We start from the raw sequence: 24951 nt of genomic DNA, 5'->3' as shown, positions 1-24951 counted from the left end.
TTTTTCAAGTTTGAAAGCGAAAACGGTTTTTCAAAATTCAAACTAGTTTTGTAAAAATTCAATTTCAATTAAACTTTCAAAAATCAAAACATTTTAATCTTACACATCATGTTTATAATTATATGAAAAACATTTTTTCTCAAGAAATTTTTCTCATTAGAGTTCTATAACTCATGGTAGTGGGGCTGAAAATCCAGAATTCTAAAAAACTGGAGTTTCGGAACAGCCGCGCACCTCGAAGTAAAATCCCCATAACTTACGGCTCCGATGTCCTTTTGACCCAAAACCGGTGGCATTGGATAGAGGACAGAAAGAGCTTTAATTTGATTCAATAATCATTCAATTTCGATTTTTGAGCAGAGAGTTATGCCACTTTTACTGTGGGTTTTACTCCAGCTTTAAGAAAAAGAAATAATTAAAGCTTGGTCCTTTTTAGGTGCGAAAAAGAATCAAGTGTAACGGAACGTTTTAGGATGTTGTTAAAGCTTTTATTTGTGTTTTATTAGCAGGGCAATAACATGGTATAAAAGAAATAACAACAAGCATAAAACGATTCAAGTAAAAAATAAGAAACTAGTAAGACAACAAAACTAGTCACAAAATTTTACTCGAAAATTCTCAAACCTTTAAAACACGTTTTTCAATATAAAAAATTAAGAACTTTTAGAACTGATTCTAATGTGTTTTAATAACATCCCAAACTCATAGAAAAACAACATGAGTTTTAATTTAAAGGCAAGAGCAATAAATTAAAAAAAAAAATCTAAGAAAACAATTCTAACTTATCACACAATTAGTAAACTTTCGAAAACAATTTTCAAGCTCATATTTTTAAATACATGTACATGCATATCTTTGACCATAGCTCTGATACCATTTGTTGGAACTGATCTAGGGTTTAAGAAAAAGTTTAACGTTTCGTTAAGCGGCGGAATTTTAAAAAAAAAATTTCAAGTAAAACAGTTTTTACTAACCTAGACAAAGAGCAAGCACATGTAAATAAAACCTAAAATGAGCATAATAAATTTACTAACCTCTTTAGAAGCTTGAACGTTGATGAGCCTTCAGAAGATTGATAACATTCGTCTCCCTCGCAGCACGTCTCTCTTTCTTTTCTTGGCAACTCGAGCAACCACGAAATTTCTATCATTAAATCACTCGAAATAAAAGGAATTAGTGTGTGGGCACTTTTAAACACTACGACTTAAGAACGAGTCTTGAAGTCGCAGAGCTAGGTCAAATGAGGACCTAGGTGCCAAAACAATAAAACGAAATTGACTAGAGAGAGAGGAGAGGGGCGGCCACAAGGTCTAGAGAGAGAGGCTCTCAATCTCTAACTTATGTGGAATGAGAAAATTGAGAAGAATGAGGCTCCTATTTATAGGAGAGGTCTCACCTTCAATAAGGTAGTTTCCTCTTCTATAGAATATCACATATTCATGAGCCAATTTCCTCTTTTCCTCTATGAGATACTCGGCCAAGGCAGCCTTCTAGAAGGCTTGGATTTGTTTCCTTTTTTGTTCCTTGCCTTGCCTTGACTCTATTTGGGCGCCTACTTCATTTCCTCTTAGGGGAAGTTTGTTTCCTCTTTTTCTTTTGGCAAGTATCTGTTGGAATCGATCTAGGGTTTAAGAAAATAATTAACGCTTCGGTAAGCGGCGGAATTTTAAAAATTTTCTTTTACAAGTAAAAACGGTTTTTTGACTAACCTAGACAAAAGAGCAAGTACATGTAATTAAAAACTATTATGAGTATAGAAGTTTACTAACCTTTCTTGAAGCTTGAACTTTGAGAAGCTTTTGGAAAGTTGCAACGCTCGTCTTCCTCGCAGCACGTCTCTCTTCCTTTCCTCGGCACCTCGAGCAACCACGAAAGTTTCTATCACTAAATCACTCGAAATAAAAGGAATTAGTGAGTGGGCACTTTTAAACACGACGACTCGAGAACAAGTCTCAGAGTCGAAGAGCTAAAACCACTAGGTCAAATGAGGACCTAGGTGCCAAAACAAAAACCGAAAATAACTAGAGGGAGAGAGAGAGGATCGGCCACAAGGTCTAGAGAGAGAAGCTCTCAATCTCTAACTTATGTGAGATGACTAGAATGAGAGGAATGATGCCTCTATTTATAGGGGAGGCATGAGCAAATCTTATTTCCTCTTTTCTACCCATGTTGGACGTTCATGACATGTCATGCAAGTCCTTGGATTTGTTTCCTCATTTGTTCTCTCTTAGTTGGCCGAAAATGCACTTTCCTTCTAAAGGAAATTTGTTTCCTCTTTTTCTTTTGGCAAGTATCTTCATACATCAATGCACAAAATAAACTCTCTTTCCCACTATGGCATGAACGAAATTCAGCCTTATTTTCCTTGGGTTGGACGAAATTTGAGCTTCTAGAAGGAGCTTCTAGATGTTTCTTCAATTGTTCATGACAACATAAGAAAAGCCCATTAAGAATTTTCAAGTAAAATTCTATGAAATGAAATTAATCCTCAAGGCCCAATTACACTAATATGGCTGAGTAATATTTATTTCATTTTTCATCATATGACAATGTCAAAAATAATTTATTGACATTCATTTCGTCCTATGTCCAAAAAGACTAAAATACCCTTTTGACAATTTTCGTAAAACTTGTCTCGTTTTTGTTTTGACTTAGCTTCTAGTTTAACTATTCCTACTCGATGTGATTCGTGACAGTGACCTCATGGATCCAAATGAACAAAGCTTGAGCTAAACACTTGGACTCAAAAGTTCACAAACCTTTTCCAAGTTTAGCTTAATGCCAACTGACTCCACTAAAGAGTTGACACTGAAAATCTCTCGGTTCAAATGAATTTATTTTCTACTCAAGAATTCAACCAAATTATGATGAGCGGATCCACTGAATATTATCTATGTTTACCCTTCATGAATGTCATCAGCTAGTCGGGATTTACTAAATTACCATTTTACCCTTCTAGGTGTTATTTCCTCAACTCCTTTGTCGCTTGTGAATAAGTTAGAAACAATGTATTGACGAGGAGCTAACAAGTCACATTGTTTCATCCAAAAGAGTCAGGACTCAATTTGGACACTGGCCAGTTCATTTATTCACACTCCAAGGAACAAAGCATGAGGTGACATACATTGCATTTCAGCAATCTTGTACATGAATTCCATATCTATGAGAACTTCACAAAGTTGCTCATGACATTCTCACAACTTAGTACTTCACCAATAGGCCCTGTTCGGAATCACATAGTGAGTCCGAACTCTGACTTTCTCAAATGAGAATACTAAGGTGTGAAATGACATGTCTCATTTCAGGATTAAGGTAAGCATGATGCAATTCATACATAGTGACTTCGAGACATAAGAGGTTAAATGGTTTGTTCTTATCTTGTCTCTAGAAATGCACTGGTCAATTCAGTACCTTCAGAAGATACCTAGAAGAACTATAGAGTCTCCAACTCTCAATGCCCCATAACCAGACATCATAGATTCTCCTAACAATCATACTGAGGTCAATAGTCCTTTGACCCTTAGATTGCGAATATGTCGTTTTAAGCAAACTACGAAGAGTTTGTTCATGCAAATCTACATTTGTCTCTTCGTAAGTTGTTTAGTTTGTTTATGGACTAAAAGACTAAGGTTTTATCATAAAGCTTCAGACAAGGAAGATTGAATGAACGTTTCAACTTTATATTATTGAATAAGCAATTACAAGCAAGAGTCTTCGTAAGACTGTATGACATCAAATGTACATAAATAGACACTACAACTCTTCTTGTGGGCACCATTGACAACAGTATCTTCATACATTTATGCACAAAATATTCTCTCTTTCTCTTGGGTATGTTGGGCGCCTATTTCATCTAGAAAAGGCTTCTAGAAGCTTTTCCATTTGTTCATGACAACATGAAAAAGGCCCATTAAGAATTTTCAATAAAATTCTTATGAAATGAAATTAATCCACAAGGCCCAATAAGACTATATTGGCCGAGTGAAACATGTCATTAAATGACCTCGTCAAAAAATTTATTGACATTCATTTCATCCTATGTCTCAAAAGACAAAAATACCCTTTTGACTATTTTCGTTCTTGTTTTGACTTAGCTTCCAGTTTAACTATTCATAATCTATGTGATTCGTGACAGTGACCTCATGGATCCAAATGAACAAAGCTTGAGCTAAATACTTGGACTCAAAAGTTCACAAACCTTTTCCAAGTTTAGCTTAATATCAACTAACTCCACTAAAGAGTTGACACTGAAAATCTCTCGGTTCAAATGAATTTATTTTCTACTCAAGAATTCAACCTAATTGTAATGAGTGGATCCACAGAATATTATCAGTGTTTACATTTCATGAATATCATCAGCTAGTCGGGATTCACAAAATTACCATTTTACGCTTCTAGCTGTTATTTCCTCAACTCCTTTGTCGCTTGTGAATAAGTTAGAAACAATGTATTGACGAGGAGCTAACAAGTCACATTGTTTCATCCAAAAGAGTCAAGACTCAATTTGGACACTGACCAGTTCATTTATTCACACTCCAAGGAACAAAGCATGAGGTGATATACATTGCATTTCAGCAATCTTGTACATGAATTCCATATCTATGAGAACTTCACAAAGTTACTCATGACATTCTCATAACTTAGTACTTCACCAATAGGCCTTGTCCGGAATCACATAGTGAGTCCGAACTCTGACTTTCTCAAATGGGAATACGTAAGCTGTGAAATGGCATGTCTCATTTCAAGATTAAGGTAAGCATGATGCAATTCATACGTAGTGACTTCGAGACATAAGAGGTTAAATGGTTTGTTCTTATTTTGTCTCTAGAAGTGCACTGGTCAATTCAGTACCTTCGGAAGATACCTTAAAGAACTATAGAGTCTCCAACTCTCAATGCCCCATAACCAGACATCATAGATTCTCCTAACAATCGTACAGAGGTCAATAGTCCTTTGACCCTTAGATTGCGAATATATCGTTTTAAGCAAACTATGAAGAGTTTGTTCATGCAAATCTACATTTGTCTCTTCGTAAGTTGTTTAGTTTGTTTAAGGACTAAAGTCTAAGGTTTTATCATAAAGCTTCCGACAAGGAAGATTGAATGAACGGTTCAACTTTTATTAATAAATAAGCAGTTACAAGCAAGAGTCTTCGTAAGACTATATGACGTCAAATGTACATAAATACACACTACAACTCTTCTTGTGGGCACCATTGACAACACCAATGGCACTTAAGACTTGGTCATATCAGTCTAGATAGGATTAAGAGACTTGTGAGGGATGGTCCACTCCAAGCCTCTGCAATAGGTTCACTACCTACTTGTGAATCCTGCATAGAAGGAAAAATGACTAAGCGACCTTTCTCCGATAAGGGTCGAAGAGCCACTGAGTTGCTGGAACTAGTGCATTCTGATGTATGTGGTCCGCTCAACGAATAGGCACGTGGAGGATACGAATACTTCGTTACCTTCACCGATGATTACTCGCGATATGGTTTTATCTATTTGCTCAAACACAAATCCAAGACCTTTAACATATTTAAGGTCTTTAGGGCTTTAGTGGAAAAGCAAACTGGCAAAGTGATCAAAACCCTTCGATCTGATCGAGGTGGTGAGTATATGTCTTGAGAGTTCGATGAATTTCTTAAAGAAGAAGGTATCGCTTCTCAGCTTACCGCACCTGGCACACCTCAACAAAATGGAGTGTCAGAGAGAAGAAATCGAACTCTTATGGAGATGGTTAGATCAATGATGAGTTACTCATCACTCCCTCTTTCCTTTTGGGGATATGCCCTCGAAACACTGAACCAAGTTCCGTCCAAAACGGTTCCTGGTACTCATTATGAACGATGGACTGGCCGTAAAGTAAATATTGGCCGCATCAAAATTTGGGGTTGCCATGCACACGTGTTGAGGCAAAAGACTAGCAAGCTGGCTAGTAGGTCAGAATTGTGTCTGTTAGTTGGATATCCAAAGGAAACCAAAGGTTTCACGTTCTATATTCCCGAGGACGATAAGACTTTCGTTAGCACGAATGCTCGTTTCCTTGAGGAGGACTTTATGAAGGATGCAAAACCTAGAAGCAAAATTATGCTTGAAGAAAAGTTGGGTGACGAAGCTTCTACCTCATCTATAAGAACTATTCTTACCCAAACTGAAACACAATCTAACTCTTCAGAATCTCGTCAAGTAGTACTTCGACATAGTGGGAAGGCTACTCAAAAGCCTGACAGGTACATGTCCTATGGAGACTCTCTCGTAGCCGTCTCTGACATGGATGATCCTGTTTTCTATAGCCAAGCAAAGGCTTGTTCTGAATCAAACCTTTGGCTTGACGCCATGAAATTTGAAATGCACTCAACGTATGTCAACAAAGTCTGGAAACTTGTAGACCTTCCTGAAGGGAATAAACCCGTAGGGTGTAAGTGGATATACTAGAAGAAAAGGGGTCCGGATGGGAATGTCGAGACGTTCAAAGCACGACTTGTGGCTAAGGGTTATACCCAACAAGAAGGGATTGACTATGAAGAAACCTTCTCGCCAGTCGCGATGCTTAAATCCATCCGCATACTTCTATCCATAGATGCAGCTCTCGACTATGAGATCTGGCAAATGGATGTCAAGACGGCCTTCTTGAATGGCAATCTTGACGAGTGCATTTATATGGCTCAACCAGACGGTTTCGTGGAAGATGGTCAAGAGACCAAGGTTTGTGAGTTGTTTAAGTCCATTTATGGATTAAAGCAAGCATCTAGGTCATGGAATATTAGATTCCATGTAACTGTGAAGAGCTTCGGCTTTGAGCAGTCAATAGATGAGCCGTGCGTTTACAAGTTAGTGCACGAAGGTAAAGTTATGTTTATGGCACTATATGTCGATGATATATTACTCATAGGTAACGATGTGGGTAAATTATCTGAGATTAAGGTCTGACTAGCAAAGCAATTCGACATGAAGGATCTAGGAGAAGCCGTGTACATTCTAGGGGTCCAAATCTTTCAAGATCGGAAAAACCGGACCCTGTCGCTCTCTCAAGCATCTTATATTGATAAGGTGATGGATCGTTTCTCGATGCAAGACTCCAAGAAGGGCCAAACACCCTTTAGGCATGGAGTCTCACACTCTAAGGACCAGTCTCCCAAGACTGCATAAGAGATTGAAGACATGAGGAAAATTCCTTACGCCTCTGCCGTAGGAAGCCTCATGTATGCTATGCTTTGCACTAGACCTGATATATGTTTCGCCGTTGGCGTAGTTAGCCGTTTCCAATCCAACCCTAGACCCGAGCACTGGATTGCTGTTAAGCATGTTTTCAAGTATCTTCGAAGAACTAGGAACTTGATGCTTACATATTCAGGTACTGACCTGACTATGACGGGATACACCGACTCCGATTTTCAAGCGGATAAGGATTCCAGGAAATCCACTTCGGGATCTGTGTTCATCCTTAATGGTGGAGCTGTTGTAAGGAGAAGTATTAAGAAATCTTGCATTGCTGACTCCACAATGGAAGCAGAATATGTGGCTTCTTGTGAAGCATCCAAAGAGGTTGTATGGCTTAGAAAATTCTTTAAGTATTTGGAAGTTGTTCCAAACGTCGGCGAGCCCATGACCCTTTATTGTGATAATAATGGGGCTGTCGCTAACTCAAATGAACCTCGAAGCCATAAGCGCTCTAAACATATTGAGAGGAAATACCATTTGATTCGAGATATCATGCAACGCGGAGACGTGGAAGTGAGGAAGATCTCAACGGTGGACAACCTAGCTGATCCATTCACCAAGGCCCTAGCGAACAAGGTCTTCGGCCAACATCGAGAGGGATTAGGCATGAAGGACTACACACATCTTCTTTGAGTCAAGTGGGAGTTTGTTGTCAATGGTGCCCACAAGAAGAGTTGTAGTCTTTATTTTGTACATTAGATGTAATAAAGTCTCATGAAGACTCTTGCTTGTAATTGCTTATTCATTAATAAAAAGTTGAAACGTTCATTCATTCTTCTTTGTCTGTTTGAAGTTTTATGATAAAACATTAGTCTTTAGTCCATAAACAAACTCAACAACTTACCGAGAGACAAATGTAGATTTGAATGAACAAACTCTTCATAGTTTGCTTAAAACGATATATTCACAATCTAAGGGTCAAAGGACAATTGACCTCAATAAGATTGTTAGGAGAATCTATGATGTCTGGTTATGGGGCATTGAGAGTTGGAGACTCTATAGTTCTTTTAGGTATCTTCCGAAGGTACTGAATTGACCAGTGAACTTCTAGAGACAAAATAAGAACAAACCATTTAACCTCTTATGTCTCGAAGTCACTATGTATGAATTGCATCGTGCTTACCTTAATCCTGAAATGAGACATGCCATTTCACAGCTTACGTATTCTCATTTGAGAAAGTCAGAGTTCGGACTCACTAGGTCCTGTCCAGAATAACATAGTGAGTTCGAACTCTGACTTTTTCAAATGAGAATACGTAAGCTGTGAAATGGCATGTCTCATTTCAGGATTAAGGTAAGCATGATCAAATTCAAACGTAGTGACTTCGAAACATAAGAGGTTAAATGTTTTGTTCTTATTTTGTCTCTAGAAGTGCACTGGTCAATTTAGAACCTTCGGAAGATACCCTTCATGAATATCATCGGCTAGTCGGGATTTACAAAATTACCATTTTACCCTTCTAGCTATTATTTCCTCAACTCCTTTGTCGTTTGTGAATATGTTAGAAACAATGTATTGACGATGAGCTAACAAGTCACATTGATTCATCCAAAAGAGTCAGGACTCAATTTGGACACTGGCCAGTTCATTCATTCACATTTCAAGGAACAAAGCATGAGGTGATATACATTGCATTTTAGCAATCTTGTACATGAATTCCATATCTATGAGAACTTCACAAAGTTACTCATGACATCTTCATAACTTAGTACTTCACCAGTAGGTCTTGTTAAGAATCACATAGTGAATCCGAACTCTGATTTTCTCAAATTAGAATACGTAAGCTACGAAATGTCATGTCTCATTTCAGGATTGAGGTAAGCATGATGCAATTCGTAAGTAGTGACTTTGAGATATAAGGGGTTAAATGGTTTGTTCATATCTTGTCTCTAGAAGTGCACTGATCAATTCAGTACCTTTGGAAGATACCTAGAAGAACTATAGAGTCTCAAACTCTCAATGTCTCATAACCAGACATCATAGATTCTCCTAACAATCGTACTGAGGTCAATAGTCCTTTGACCCATAGATTGTGAATATATCGTTTTAAGCAAACTACAAAGTGTTTGTTCATGAAAATCTACATTTGTCTCTTCGTAAGTTGTTAAGTTTGTTTAAGACTAAAGTTTTATCATAAAGCTTCAAACAGACAAGGTAGAATGAATGAACGTTTCAACTTTTATTAATAAATAATCAATTACAAGCAAGAGTCTTCGTGAGACTATATTACATCAAATGTACATAAATAGACACTACTACTCTTCTTGTGGGCACCATTGACAACAAACTCCCACTTGACTCAAAGAAGATGTGAGTAGTCCTTCATGCCTAATCCCTCTCGATGTTGGTCGAAGACCTTGTTCGCTAGGGCCTTGGTGAATGGATCTGCCACGTTGCCAACTATTGAGATCTTCTTCACTTTCACGTCTCTGTGTTGCACGATCTCTCGAATCAAATGGTATTTCCTCTCAATATGTTTAGAGCGCTTATGGCTTCGAGGTTCCTTTGAGTTAGCGACAACACCACTATTATCACAATAAAGGGTCGTGAGCTCGTCGACGTTTGGTACAATTTCCAAATACTTAAGAAATTTTCTAAGCCATACAGCCTCTTTGGATGCTTCACAAGCAGCCACATATTCTGCTTCCATTGTAGAGTCAGCAATGTAAGATTGCTTAATACTTCTCCACACAACAGCTCCACCATTAAGGATGAACACAAATCCCGAAGTGGATTTTTTGGAATCCTTATCCGCTTGAAAATCGGAGTCGGTATATCCCGTCATAGTCAGGTCAGTACCTGAATATGTAAGCATCAGGTTCCTAGTTCTTCGAAGATACTTGAGCACATGCTTAACAGCAATCCAGAATGTACTCGGGTCCAGGGTTGGATTGAAAACTGTTAACTATGCAACGGCGAAATAGATGTCAGGTCTAGTGCAAAGCATAGCATACATCAGACTTACTACATCTGAGGCGTAAGGAATTTTTCTCATGTCTTCAATCTCTTGTGCAGGCTTAGGAGACTGGTCCTTAGAGAGTGAAACTTCATGCCTAAAGGGTGTTTGGCCCTTCTTGGAGTCTTGCATCGAGAAGCGATCCATCACCTTATCAATATAATATGCTTGAGAGAGCGACAGAGTCCGGTTCTTCCTATCTCGAAAGATTTGTATCCCCAGAATGTACGCGGCTTCTCCTAGATCCTTCATATCGAATTGTTTTGCCAGCCAGACCTTAATAAATAAGCAATTACAAGCAAGAGTCTTCGTGAGACTATATTACATCAAATGTACTTAAATAGACACTACTACTCTTCTTGTGGGCACCATTGACAACACTAAAAAACTGGTCTTTCGGAGCAGCTGCGCTCCTCTGAGTAAAATCGCCATAACAGACGGCTCCGACATACTTATGCCACTTTTACAGTAGGTTTTTCTCGAGCTCAAAGAAAACTATAAATAATTAAAGTCCGGACTTGAGTGCAAAAGAGTTGAGTGTAACAAAATGTTTTAGAGAGTTGTTAAAGCTTTTATATGTGTTTTATTAACATGGTAATAACATGAAATAAAAGTAAGTAACAAAAAACTTAAAACGAAACGAGTAAACAAACAAAACTAGCAAGACAATATAACTAGTCATGAAATTACCCGAAATTTCTCAAACTTAATAAAAACATGTTTTTCATTATGAAAAAATTAAAAACTTTTAGAACTGATTCTAATGTGTTTTAATAACAACCCAAGGTCATAGAAAATCAACATGATTTTTAATTTAAAGACACGAGCAATAAATTAAAAAAATCTAAGAAAACAATTCTAACTTGTCAAAAAACGAGTAATCTTTCGAAAAAGATTTTCAAGCTCATAGTTTTAATCACATGTGCATGCTTAACTTTGACCATAGCTCTGATACCATTTGTTGGAATAGATCTAGGATTAAGAAAAAAAATTATCGGTTCTAGCAAGCGGCGAAATATAAAAAAATTTCTTTACACAGGTAAAACGATTTTTACTAACCTAGTCAAAGAGAAAATATTTGCCTCTCTTTCTCCCCCTTTGGACGTGCAACATATACATTAAATGTCTTTGGATTTGTTTCCTCATTTGTTTTCTCCTTGGTTGGCCGCCCAAACTCTTTCCTCATGGAGGAAACTTGTTTCCTCTTTTTCTTTTGCAAATATTTTCATACATCAATGCACAAAATAATATACTTTCTCTATTTAGTTTGGACGAGCAAGGGGCTTCTAGAAGGAGCTTCTAGATGTTTCTTCATTTATTCATGACAACATAAGAAAAGCCCATTAAGAATTTTCAAGTAAAATTCCATGAAATGAAATTAATCCTCAAGGCCCAATTACACGAATATGGCCATGTGGAATAATCTATTGTCATCATATGACAATGTCAAAAAACTTAATTATTGACATTCATTCCACCCCATGTCTAAAAAGACAAAATTACCCTTTAGACAACTTTCGTAAAACTTGTCTAGTTCTTGTTTTGACTTCGCTTCTACTTTAACTAATCCTACTCGAAATGACTTGTGACAGTGACCTCATGGATCCAAATGAACAAAGCTTGAGCTAACATACTTGGACTAAAAAATTCACAAACCTTTTCCGAGTTTAGCTTAATGTCAACTGACTCCACTAAAGAGTTGACACTGAGAATCTCTCGGTTCAAATGAATTTATTTTCTACTCAAGAATTCAACATAATTGTGATGAGTGGATCCATCGAATATTATCTATGTTTACCCTTCATGAATATCATCAACTATATGGGATTTACAAAATTACGAGTTTACCCTTTTAGCTGTTATTTCCTCAATTCCTTTGTCGTTTGTGAATAAGTTAGAAACAATGTATTGACGAGTAGCTAACAAGTCACATTGGGCGGCCAAGCATGGAAGAAAAGAGGAAACTAGTTCAACCTTGGTATGTTGATAGGAATGGGAAATAAAGACTGTGCTCATGAATATTTGATATTCAATAGAAAAGAGGAAACTACCTCTTCAAGGCAATCCCTCCTCCTTTAAATACCACACCTCATTCACAATGTTGAACACACAACTTTTAGAGATTGAGAGCTTCTCTCTCTAGACTTGGCCGCCCCTTCCTCCCTCTCTCTGTCTCTTCTTGTTCTTTTGTTTTGGCACCTATGTCCTCATTAGACCTAGTGTTTTGTTTTAGCTCTTTGGTTCCAAGACAAGTTCTTGAGTCATAGTGTTTAAAAGTGTACACACACTAAATCCTAACCATACATGAAAGACTCTAGTAGTAGAAACGTTCGTGGTTACTAACAAGTTCAAGAAGACTCAAGGGAGGCAAGCTTAGTTGGGAGACAAGCGATTCAACCTTTCCAAAGGCTTCTCAACGCTCAAGCTTCTAACGAGGTTGGTACCGAGTAAAAACTCAAAGTAGTTTTAAATTATATGCTCATGCATTTTGCCTAGGTAGTAAAATCGTTTTACGAGTTTTTAAAGAAATTTTTATATTCTGCGGCTTGCTAGAAGCGATAATCTTTTCTTAATCATAGATCTATTCCAATACCTTGCACATGCGCTAAGGCAAAAGACTAGCAAGTTGGCTAGTAGGTCAGAATTATGTCTGTTTGTTGGATATCCGAAGGAAACCAGAGGTTTCACATTCTATAGTGTCGACGACAACAAAACGTTCGTTAGCACGAACGCTCGTTTCCTTGAGGAGGACTTCATGAAAGATGTAAAACCTAGAAGCAAAATTGTGCTTGAAGAAAAGTTGGGTGAGGATGCTTCTACCTCGTCTGTAAGAACTGTTCTTACCCCAACTGAAACACAACCTAACTCATCATAATCTCGTCAGGTAGTACTTCGACGTAGTGGGAGGGTTTGACAAGTACATGTCTTGCAGAGATACTCTCGTAGCTGTCTCTGACATGGATGACTCTGTATCCTACAACCAAGCAATGGCTAGTTCTGAATCAAACCTTTGGCTTGACGCCATGAAAGTTGAGATGCACTCAATGTATGTCAACAAAGTCTGGAAACTTGTAGACCTTCCCGAAGGGATTAAACCCGTAGGGTGTAAGTGGATATACAAGAAGAAAAGGAGTCCGGATGGGAACGTTGAGACGTTCAAAGCACGACTAGTGGCTAAGGGTTATACCCAAAAGGAAGGTATTGACTATGAGGATACCTTCTCGCCAGTCGCGATACTTAAATCCATCCGCATACTTCTATCCATTACTGCAGTTGTCGAGTATGAGATCAGGAAAATTGATGTTCAGACTGCCTTTCTGAATGGCAATCTTGACGAGCGCATTTATATGGCTTAACTTGACGGTTTTGTAGAAGAAGGTCAAGAGACCAAGGTTTGTGAGTTTCTAAAATCCATTTACAAATTAAAGCAAGCCTCTAGGTCATGGAATATTAGATTCGATGAAACTGTTAAAGCTTCAGTTTTTAGTAGTCGATAGATGAGCCTTGTATTTACAAGTTAATGCATGAGGGCAAAGTTGTGTTTCTGGTATTTTATGTCATATTACTCATAGGTGACGGCATGGGTAAGTTATCTGAGGTTAAAATCAGGATAGCAAAGCAATTCGATATGAATGATATAAGAGAAGCCGCGTACATTCTGGGGATTCAAATCTTTCGAGATCGGAAGAACCAGACTCTATCGCTCTATCAAGCATCTTATACTGATAAGGTGATGGATCGCTTCTCGATGCAAGACTCCAAGAAGGACCAACCACCCTTTAGGCATGGAGTCTCACTCTCTAAGGACCAATCTCCCAAGACTGCACAAGAGATTGAGGACATGAGAACGATTCCTTACGCTTCAGCCGTAGGATGTCTTATGTATGCTATGCTTTGTACTAGGCTAGATATTTGCTTTGCAGTTGGCGTAGTAAGCTGTTTTCAGTCAAACCCTAGACCTGAGCACTGGATTGTTGTTAAGCATGTTCTTAAGTATCTTCGCAGAACTAGGAACTTGATGCTTGCATGTTCAGGTACTGACCTAACTATGACGGGATATACCCACTACGATTTTCAAGCGGATAAGGATTCCAGGAAATCCACTTCGGGATCTGTGTTCATCCTTAATGGTGGTGCTAATGTGTGGAGAAGTATTAAGTAATCTTGCATTGCTGACTCCACAATGGAAGTAGAATATGTGGCTGCTTGTGAAGCATCCAAAGAGGCTGTATGGCTTAAAAAATTCTAGTTTTTGGAAGTCAGTCCAAAAGTCGTCGAGCCCATGACTCTTTATTGTGATAACAGTGGGGCTGTCGCTAACTCAAAGAAACCTCGAAGCCATAACCGCTCTAAGCATATTGAGAGGAAATACCATTTGATTCGAGAGATCGTGCAGCGCAGAGACGTGGAGGTGAAGAAGATCTGGACCGTGGACAACCTGGCAGATCCATTCACCAAGGCTTTAGCCAGCAAGGTTTTCGACAATCATCGGGAGGGATTGGGCATGAAGGACTACTCACATCTTTTTTGAGTCAAGTGGGAGTTTGTTGGCATTGATGCCCACAAGAAGAGTAGTAGTTATAAGTTATATACATTTGATGTAATAAAGTCTCACGAAGACTTTTGCTCATAACTGCTGAATAATTAATAAAGAGTTGAAACTTTCATTTATTCTTCCTTGTTTGTTTGAAGATTTATGATAAACTTTAGTCTTTAGTCCTTAAACAAACCTAACAACAAATGAAGAGTCAAATATAGATTTGCATGAACAAACTCTTTATGGTTTGCTTAAAACAGTATATTCACAATCTAAGGATCAAAGGGCTATTGATCTCAGTTTGATTGTTAGGAGAACCTATGATGCCTGGTTATGAGACATATAGAGGTGGTGACTCTATAGTTCTTCCTAGGTATCTTCTGAAGATACAGAATTGACTAGTGCACTTCTAGAGACAATGTAAGAACAAACCATTTAACCTCTTCTGTCTCAAAGTCACTATGTATGAATTGCGTTGATGCAAACCTCAATCCTGAAATGAGACATGTCATTTCATAGCTTACATACTCTCATTTCATAAAGTTAGAGTTGTAGATTAACTATTTGATATAGACAAGACCTATTGACGAAGTACTAAGTTATGAAGATATCATGAACATCTTTGTGAAGATCTCGTAGATATGGAATTCATGTACAAGATTGCTGAAATATAATGTATATCACCTCATGCTTTGTTCCTTGGAATATGAATAAATGAACTGGCCAGTGTCCAAATTGAGTCATGACTCTTTTGGATGAATCAATGTGACTTGTTAACTCCTCGTCAATACATTGTTTCTAACTTATTCACACGTGACAAAAAAGTTGAGGAAATAACAACTATAATGGTAAAATGGTAATTTTATATAATATTCATAAAGGGTAAACATAGATAATATTCAATGGATCTACTCATCACAATTAAGTAGAATTTTGAGTAGAAAACTTATTCATTTTAACCGAGAGATTTTCAGTGTCAACTCTTTTAATGGAGTCAATTGACATTAAGCTAGAACTTAGAAAAGGTTTGTGAACTTTGTGTCCAAGCATGCTAGCTCAAGCTTTGTTCATTTAGATCCATAGGTCACTACCACAAGTCATTAGAGTAAGATTTGTTAAACTAGTAGCTAAGTCAAAACAAGTTCAAGTGTTGAACTAGACGAATTTTACGAAAATCGCCTATAGGGTAATTTTGTCCATAAGGACATAAGATGGTATAAATGTCAAAATAAGATTTTGGACATTGTCATCTGATGACAATGTAATAAGTCCGCACAGCCAAGTATGAAGAATTAGGCCTTGAGGAGTGAATTTCATTTTATGGAATTTTATGTGAAAATTCTACATGGGCTTTTCTTATATTGTGATGAACAAATAAAGAAACATCTAGAAGCTTGTTCTAGATGCTCAAAACCGTGGCCATCAATAGAGAGAAATGGAAATTATTTTTTGCATTGATGTATGAAGATACTTCCCAAAAGGAAAAAGAGGAAACAAATTAATAGCACATGGCTATAAGATTGGACGGCCAACTAGAAAAAATGGGAAACTAATTTCCAACCTTGGTTTTTTTTTTATAGGAATGGGAAATAAAGATTGTGCTCATGAATATGTGATATTCAACAGAAAAAAGGAAACTACCTCTTCAAGGCTTTCCCTCCTCTTATAAATGCCACACCTCATTCACAATGTTGTATACACAAGTTTTTGAGATTGAGAGCTTCTCTCTCTAGAACTTCGCCGCCAACCCTTTCCCTTTCTCTCTCTTCTTGCTCTTTTGTTTTGGCACCTAGGTCCTCATTAGACCTAGCGTTTTGTATTAGCTCTTTGGCTCTAAGACTAGTTCTTGAGTCACTGTGTTTAATAGTGCCCACACACTAAATCCTTTTTAAACTCGAAGACTCTAGTGGTAGAAACTTTCGTGGTTGCTCAGGTTTAAGAAGACACGAAGGAGACGAACGATTCAACCTTTCCAAAGGCTTCTCAACGCTCAAGCTTCTAACGAGGTTGGTACCGAGTGAAATCTCTTTATAGTTATTAATTTTAAATTATATGTTCATGCACTTTGTCTACTTAGTAAAATCGTTTTACGTTTTTTAAAGAATTTTTTTATATTCTGCCGGTTGCTAGAAGCGTTAAATTATTGTTAATCCTAGATCTATTCCAACAAGCTCAAGCTTTGTTCAGTAGGATACATGAGGTCATTACTACAAGTCAATAGAGTAGGATCTGTTAAACTAGTAGCTAACTCAAAACAAGTTCAAGTGTTGAACTTGACGAATTTTACGAAGATTGTCAAAAAAGTAATTTTGTCCATTAGGACATGAGATGGTATGAATGTCAAAATAAGATTTTGGACATTATCATATGATGATAATGTGAATTAATTCACATGGCCAAGAATTGGATTTGGGCCTTGAGGATTGAATTTCATTTTATGGAATATTATGTGAAAATTCTACATGGGCTTTTCTTGTATTGTCCTAAACAAATAAAGAAACATCTAGAAACATGTTCTAGATGACAAACTAGTGGCCATCATCAAATAAAGAAAGAGGAAGTTATTTTATGCATTGATGTATGAAGATACTTGCCAAAAAGGAAAAGAGGAAACAAATTTGTAGCACATGGTTATATGTTACACATCCAAAAGAGAAAGGGAAAGTAATTTTCAGCCTTGGTATTATTATGATAGGAATGGAGAATAAATATTATGCTCATGAATATGTGATATTCAGCCATAATAGAAAAGAGGTAATTGCATCTTTTGCATTGAATTGATTCAAGGTAATTCCTTCTGCTGTAAATACCACACCACATTCACAATGTTGAAATAAGTTTTTGGTGTGCCTCTCTCTCTCTCTCTCTCTCTCTCTCTCTCTCTCTCTCTTCTCGGCCGTTCTCCTCTCTCCCTCTCTTCTTCTCGCTCTTTTGTTTTGGCACCTAGGTCCTCATTAGACCTAGCGTTTTGTATTAGCTCTTTGGCTCTAAGACTAGTTCTTAGGTCATTGTGTTTAATAGTGCCCACACACTAAATCTTATCCAAGCTTGAAGACTCTAGTGGTAGAAACTATCGTACTTGCTCGGATTTAAGAAGACACGAATGAGACAAACTAAGTGGGGAGACGATCGATTCAACCAATCCACAAGCTGCTTAACGCTCAAGCTTCAAGCGAGGTTTGTACCAAGTGAAAACTCATTATAGTTTTATTTTAGATTATATGTTCATGCACTTTGTCTAGGTAGTAGAATCGTATTACATGTTTTAAAGAAATTTGTTTTTCGCCGTTTAGAAGAAGCGATAAATTATTCTTAATTCTAGATCTATTCCAACATATTTTTGGTCTGTAACTATCGTATTTTCATCTTTTGGTTGTTTCTTCCTGACTTCTTTATGATCCTTGCCTTTGGTATGTTTTTAAGGCTATCAAGGGGAGAGGCGTCATGATGGTCATTTATTTTGGCATGAGGTCATTTATTTTGACGCTCTTTGATCTGTTCATGATGCTTGTTTGAGAGGTCATTTATTTTGACGCTCTTTTCTGTTCACGACGCTTGTTTGAGAACTGCTCTGGAAGTGCTTGCCTAAAAATAGCCAAAGGGGGAGATTATTGTTACGTTCTAGTTGGCTTTATTTTTTAGCGCAAGTTGTAAGGAAAGATGTCGGTCGTCATGCTCCAGCTTTTATTGAGACATCCTTCCTCTTGTGCGCAGACTGTTATTCTGGCAAGTTTCCGATTTTACCAGATTGCTTCGTTGGTGACTTTATTGAGTGATCTTCTTGCTCGTATGGGTAAGAATATCCTAGATTTAGTTCCAGAGATGTATGACTGTTATAAAAGCCGTTCGCTCCCCCCTTAGCAGTCTTGACGCTTTTGACCAAACAATTAGGATTCCTAGACGTGCAAGATTGGCGGATTGGGAAACTAGTTGGATTGTTTTGAGCAGTGTCATTCACCAAATACTATTCCAAAAGATTGAGTGTCTGAGTGATTTGGGTTCTGTGTTTTCGTGCTTGAAGAGTGGAATTGAGAGGGGTCTCAAATTCAAGGGGAGTCTCTGCACTTGGTAATCACTCGTGTTAATAGCTTCTAGGGCTTTGATTTGTTGTTGTAATCATATAAGACCTTGCTTGTACTATTGACTACGTGATAGTGAATTCATTTCCACTGGCTGTAAGCCCTCAAATGTAGGTGACGTTTCACCGAACTGGGTAACCATATTGTGTCTTTTCTTTATCGCATTATTTGTTGTTTATCCTTTATCTGTGTTTAAATAAGTTGTCGGACACATTGTCTATACATTGTGTGCTACATATTGTCTTTCTAACTAAACAGAATTTCAAACGCCATCCACTAATACGATGTATGATTTGTTGTTACAGTAATTCTGGACTATTTTCCATTCATCTTGAGCACCAAGCAAAACACTCGCTTGAATACTCCAGTTATCTTAGTTCGACTTTATAATTATTGCATCAGTATACGCCCCAATGATGTAATCCCAAAATTCATTGTTTGGAGGAAAATGAATACACTATAGAATTTCATTAAGAAAGCAAATATTTTCGATGATTTTCTCTCTTGCACTTCCAGCAAACGCAACTCTATTTGTAGAGTTTTACATTGGGAAAAAAAACATAAATAAAGAATGAGCACATATTAAATAGTCTGAAAGCTTCGTCATTCGAAACTACACTTCCAGTCCTCTAAAGTGATGTATTATGTATACTTCCGAATCCGAAATCATTGGCATATTCAATCCACCACTCAAATTTGGCAGACGGTTTTATTATTGTTACATTAACAACCGTCGTGACCATATGACTTTAGAATAACATTTAGCTGTGTGGATAAGCTTCAATGATGGATTCAAAGGCAGCGATTTTGATAAATTTGTAGCGAGAAAAGCCTCCTTCTTTCAAAACCTTCTTCCACTCACTCTCACTCCTCTCTCTTCCAGTGGTGTTGTTGCCCATCACAAGGTCAAGACTCACAGCTGCGTCATCAAAAAGGGAATCACCACGTGGATCGAAGACCACGTCAACGATGATCACTTTACCACTCGCTTTTGGTACTGCTTTCCAGCAATTCTTCAAAACATTTACGCAATCTTCGTCGCTCAATGTATGCAGTACCCACTAAATTTGTATGAAAATGGCATATTACCAGAAACAAACCATATGTCAGAATTATTTGCTGATCTCGATGTACATATTATTCAGGGTTACAGTAAAAAGTTAAAAGATATTTGTTGACTATATTAATAGTATGTAATAATGCACAGCAATTTTATAGTCAGTAGTATATTTACCGCAGAATTAATAATATAAACTTAATTTTCTTATGACAACACTCAAGATATGCAGCGTTAATTAGATATCGATATGCATAGACTGAAGTTCTAAGAACATGTAACTTATTATTAATAAAAAAACAAGGAGTACTGTCAAAATTCATAATAGACCGATAGTAATTAAACTTGCCTTCATGAGAACGGCATCAGCATTAGGAATACTCTCAAACATGTTACCCCCAACGTGGGACACTCCACAGTACTCCGGCGCGGTAGCAATGACATGGGGCAGATCAAAGTTGATCCCCTCAATGTGCGGATGCGATGTTACGATCTCTCTCACGGCCCCGCCAATACCACCGCCCACGTCCACCAATGACCTCAGGCTGGCGAATCCCTCCCCGTACCCCGCCATCATGGCTCTCACCACAATCTTCGCCGTACATTCCATCCCGTCGTTGAAAATCTTGTTGAACACCGGATTCTCAGCCGCAAACTCCCAAATCTGTTTTCCATGGGCTCGATCAAAGGCAGATGGTCCACCCCGCCTGACGCACTCGCTCAGGTTGTGCCATGCGGTGGTCATCAACGGGTGATTCTCGAACAGCAAGAAAGGGGCCAGAGTGGGGCCCGATCCGTCCTGCAAAAGCCATCTAGAGGATCTTGTGAGCCCGTAGTAATGCTCTTCTCCACTTGCATCGTTAGATGGGCAATGGACGGAGAAGATTCCACGGCGGACGAGGATCGTCATGATGCGGGAGAGCCACGAGATATCTAGCGAGGGAGCTCCGGAGATTTGGGAGGAGATATTGGCAAGAGTTACCGTAGCATCGCCGTGAGATTTATTGATGATATCAGGTATACGAAGCTCCACCGCGCATTTCAAAGCCATGGAATCAATGTAACTAAAAGTGTAATTCAGTATCTCCGTTTGCCCTCGAAGAGTTTCGTTTTCATTATAAGCTTCCATATTGTGTGACACTGAATTGCCTTTTTTAGTATGCAGTTTTGGGAAACAATACGATCACTTATGTTGCAATTACATTGGAAAGTGATACGGTTTTATATATCCTCACGAGAGAAGATTTTCTTATTTCTTAAAGAGGTAGGACATAGTGACATGAAAGTTGAACCTGTTGAACTCCATCTTCAAACCAATTGGTGTCAATTGCAGAGGTCCAATCGGTATGTAAAAACATGTCCATTCACACGTATAATCAATGTGGGACTTTCCCACTTCAATACACGCTCTCACGCATAGCATGAGCAGGCCGACTAACAATCTCTCTCACACTTCACGTGAGTCAGACCGAATTCAAATTGTGTGAATGTACAATGCTCTGATACTATGTTGAATTTCATCTTAAATCCAATTGTGAAAAGGTTCAACCGATACATAAACGCATGTCCATTCACACACACAACCAATGTGAGACTTTCCCACTTTAATAGAACCAATATATAGAAATTCATGTGGGCGCATCCAAAGGGATCCGTTCGGAACATATAAAATTTGAACCAAAAATGGATTCTATTGTGTTTTTCTAACTTTATTTTAATTGAGAAAAATAAGAGAGAAATTTTGATTTTTATCACTTCCAAACATAAGAAAATATTTTGAGTTTGTCATACGCATATTATCTTTATCATTTTTATTTTTTCATCTAATTTTCCCTTTCTTTCACATCTAATAAGTTCCGAACATATCCTAAGTCTTAAAAAGAATTTTTCATCATATTTTCTAATCCCATCACGCGGGCGCGTGCACATAAATATAAATATATATATATATATATATATATATATATATATATATGTGTGTGTGTGTGTGTGTGTGTGTGTGTGTGTGTGTGTGTAAGTGCCTCGTGGCCTTAAAATATGTTGGACGTACTTGTTTTTCTTTGTTAGAAATATTTCCTAGAAATTATTCATTTTACGGGAATTAAAAAGAAAACAGCTTTGGTATAAGAAGGAAAAAGAAAATTAAATCACAACAACAAAAAATTAAGTAGAAACAGAACAGAAGACATAAAAGACAACCAAAAGCCGAGGACCGTTCGACGGTCTCCTTAAAGTAATATTGCCCTTCCCGTGGTTGCCGGAATCGACGAGCAATTTACCTCCCAGGATACAACGGCGGAAACGAGAAGAGGTTTGCACCAAACGGACTTCTCCGGCGAATAAAACCTGTAGCTGAGCTGAGCACCGACTACAAAGAAAAGAACAATTTCGGAGAGAGAGAGAAGGAATAGAGGATTATAAGAATCGGCCCAAGGCCCAAGCCCGAGACCGAGATATTCCCGAAACCCGAGCCCGACCTGGCTCGGCTCGACTGGGCGGCGGCGCGCGCGTGTGTGTGCGCGCACGCGTGAGGGGTTAAGAGATAACTCACACACACTCTCCTCTCTTACACTTGGATGACCACTAATTAAAGAGGAGAATATATAAACCCTACTACAACACTCATTCCCAACCAATGTGGGACTCTTGATTTACACTTCAATTACACATAACAAATGTGTTCTTTAAGCATACTTTGAACATCAATTTCTCATTCATTATAGCTCTGATTTTGGCAAAATTATAATCGATATTATACCCCATTCCGCAAGAAAGAATAATATGAAAGAATTATCAAATTCCGTTGAGTGGAACCCACTCAAATCTTTGCCTAAAATCAGTAGTTTATTAGACAATATAAATACTCTTTATTATCCACTTTTTCTCCCTAATATCCCAACATTCTTAAAAATAAAAAATTATATATATATACATATGTAAGTGCCTCGTGGCCTTAAAATATGTTGGTCGTACTTGCTTTTCTTAATAATAAAAAAAATTATATTTGTATGTCTTATATAAAACAGGTGAGTGTGTGTTGTTAGAAAATCAGAAAAGGAAAATAATACTGCTGGATAGACAAACAGTGATGAGAGGAAGGAAAAAATAAAAAAATTTGGAGCAAAATAAAGGAAAGAGAAAATAGGAAAAATTAGAAGAAAAAAAAACAAATAAAATTTAGAGTGTTTGTAATCTTTTGGTAATATCGAATTGGTAAATATTAGTTGAATTACTCTTAAAACAAGACTTTAAACTGGTATCAATTCATATCGTGAGGACAACTTGATCAACACTCCGTTTACTATCGAAGTTAGGTATCAAATCTCTTATAAGAACCATACCTTCATTGAAAAGAGTTGTAAGATTGTAAAGTTGTTTCTAAACGGAGAAGCCTTTGAAGATCCCATTCAAAGACTAATATACAGTAAAGTTATTAGTCTCAATCTTTTATATTGATATTGTCGATATTCCGTATTCCGTAGGTATCTCATTCTTAATCGGATTTCTAACATGCCCCTTATGATGAGGACAATGTGTGTTAAAACTTTTTTGGCTTAATCCTAAAATTTGGATCGGATGATTGTTTGAACTTTATAAGTTCCCATACCATGTTAAGTATCATATACTACTATCTCAAAACAAATTGAGAAATATAATTCCCTTTCAATATGACAAAGAGCTGTGCCGACTTTGGAATAGGGAAGTAATGCGCTATGACTTTGAGAAATAATCTACAATGATGTCTAAAAAAGTAAGTATTGCTCCTTTTCGTTAATTATTTTAGCAAAAAAAAAATAATAAATAAATTAATGTTCTATTTTTAATTGAAGTAGTTTTTCAACAATCGATGTATTGCATAGATCCCTTTGGCGGTAAGAGAGAGAGAGAGAGAGAGAGAGAGAGAGAGAGAGAGAGAGAGAGAGAGAGAGAGAGAGAGAGGTTGAAAATGAGGGAGGGATAATGCTAGTGAATATTTAGGAATAAATTGTATTCATGAGGAAATTAGTCTTTTTCAAACATTATATGGCGATTTTCAACAAATTATAAAATTAGTGCACATCTATATAAGTAGCATTAAGTAAAGGAAAATTTTCTATCCCGCCCAATAAATAAGGTACTGAAAAGTTTTTGATTTATTAACTTAATTAAAAGTTTTTAGTTGTTGCCCATGCCGTACGGCTGTTAGGAATCGTAAGGATTTTTTATAATTATTTTATTATGTTAACGCCTATATTTTACATATATATTTTTTTATCCATAAATTATACAAACTGATTAATTTTGAAGTTTTTACTGAAAATACTCAAAGTTAAGACTATCTCAATCTTTTTTAGAATCAAAACTAAAAATAGCGACTCGGATGTATAACTAATTTATCGCCATCAGGCCCGGCTGGAGGGTGGGGCGAGTGGGGCAATCGACCCAGGCCCCCGCCAGCCACGGGCCCGTTATTTGGTTAAGCCCATATGTAAAATTGCTTGTAGAGCTGCTTTAGCAGCACTTTTTAGTACCATGTTCACTTGAAATAAAACAATGGGTATTCTTTACAAATGGAGCCCACATGCTTTTTTTTCTTTTTTGAAAGATAACAGATTTCTATTCAAAATATAAAACGAAAAAAGCATACAGACTTCTATAAAAAAAAATAAAGAAAAAACCCCACATATTCGATATATTAATTGAAAAATGTAAAGAAATATTATGTATTGCTTCTAGAATAAGACGAAATAAATCGTGTGACAATCTACGTAAAACACACAATTAGACATGCTACTACAAATAATAAAAAAAATAAATAAAGAAGCTTTTTCAACAAATAATAAAGAAGGATATTTTTTCAGTTTTAAGATTGACAAGCCTCGGTCGATATCTTTTTAAGCCTAATGTTGTCGCACGAAAATGAACAACGATTAAATACCTCGGGCGGTTCGATCCAAGGCCGGACCAAGTGATTGCGCCTGGGCAAAAAATGGGAGCTCGTAGACCGAGCTACACCCTCCAGACCCTGAGGTGTGTTTTGGGGGGCGTGACCGTGCCAAAGGTTGGCTGCCTACGTACCCTTTAGTCTGGATCAGGTCAGAACGTAGTTCAATTT

General features: G+C 37.4%; 1 protein-coding gene across 1 annotated transcript; it reads right to left on the bottom strand.

Annotated features, from left to right (window-relative positions):
- Positions 1-19263: 19263 nt before the first annotated feature.
- LOC149408149 (xanthohumol 4-O-methyltransferase-like) lies at positions 19264-21044 on the bottom strand. Its single transcript, XM_089628409.1, has 2 exons — positions 20206-21044; positions 19264-19860 (listed from the first exon to the last, which is right to left on the bottom strand). Exons 1-2 carry the CDS (start codon positions 20983-20985, stop codon positions 19561-19563), a joined length of 1080 nt encoding a protein of 359 aa, XP_089484535.1. The 5' UTR covers positions 20986-21044; the 3' UTR covers positions 19264-19560.
- Between the last annotated feature and the right edge of the window lie 3907 nt (positions 21045-24951).

This window comes from Urtica dioica, chromosome 1 (assembly GCF_054948205.1).
Source record: "Urtica dioica subsp. dioica isolate 48M chromosome 1, U.dioica_male_clone48M_v1_H2, whole genome shotgun sequence".
NCBI classification, from domain to species: Eukaryota; Viridiplantae; Streptophyta; class Magnoliopsida; order Rosales; family Urticaceae; genus Urtica; species Urtica dioica.
Note: the sequence above shows the minus strand (reverse complement) of the source record. Positions and strands in the feature narration are given on the sequence as shown.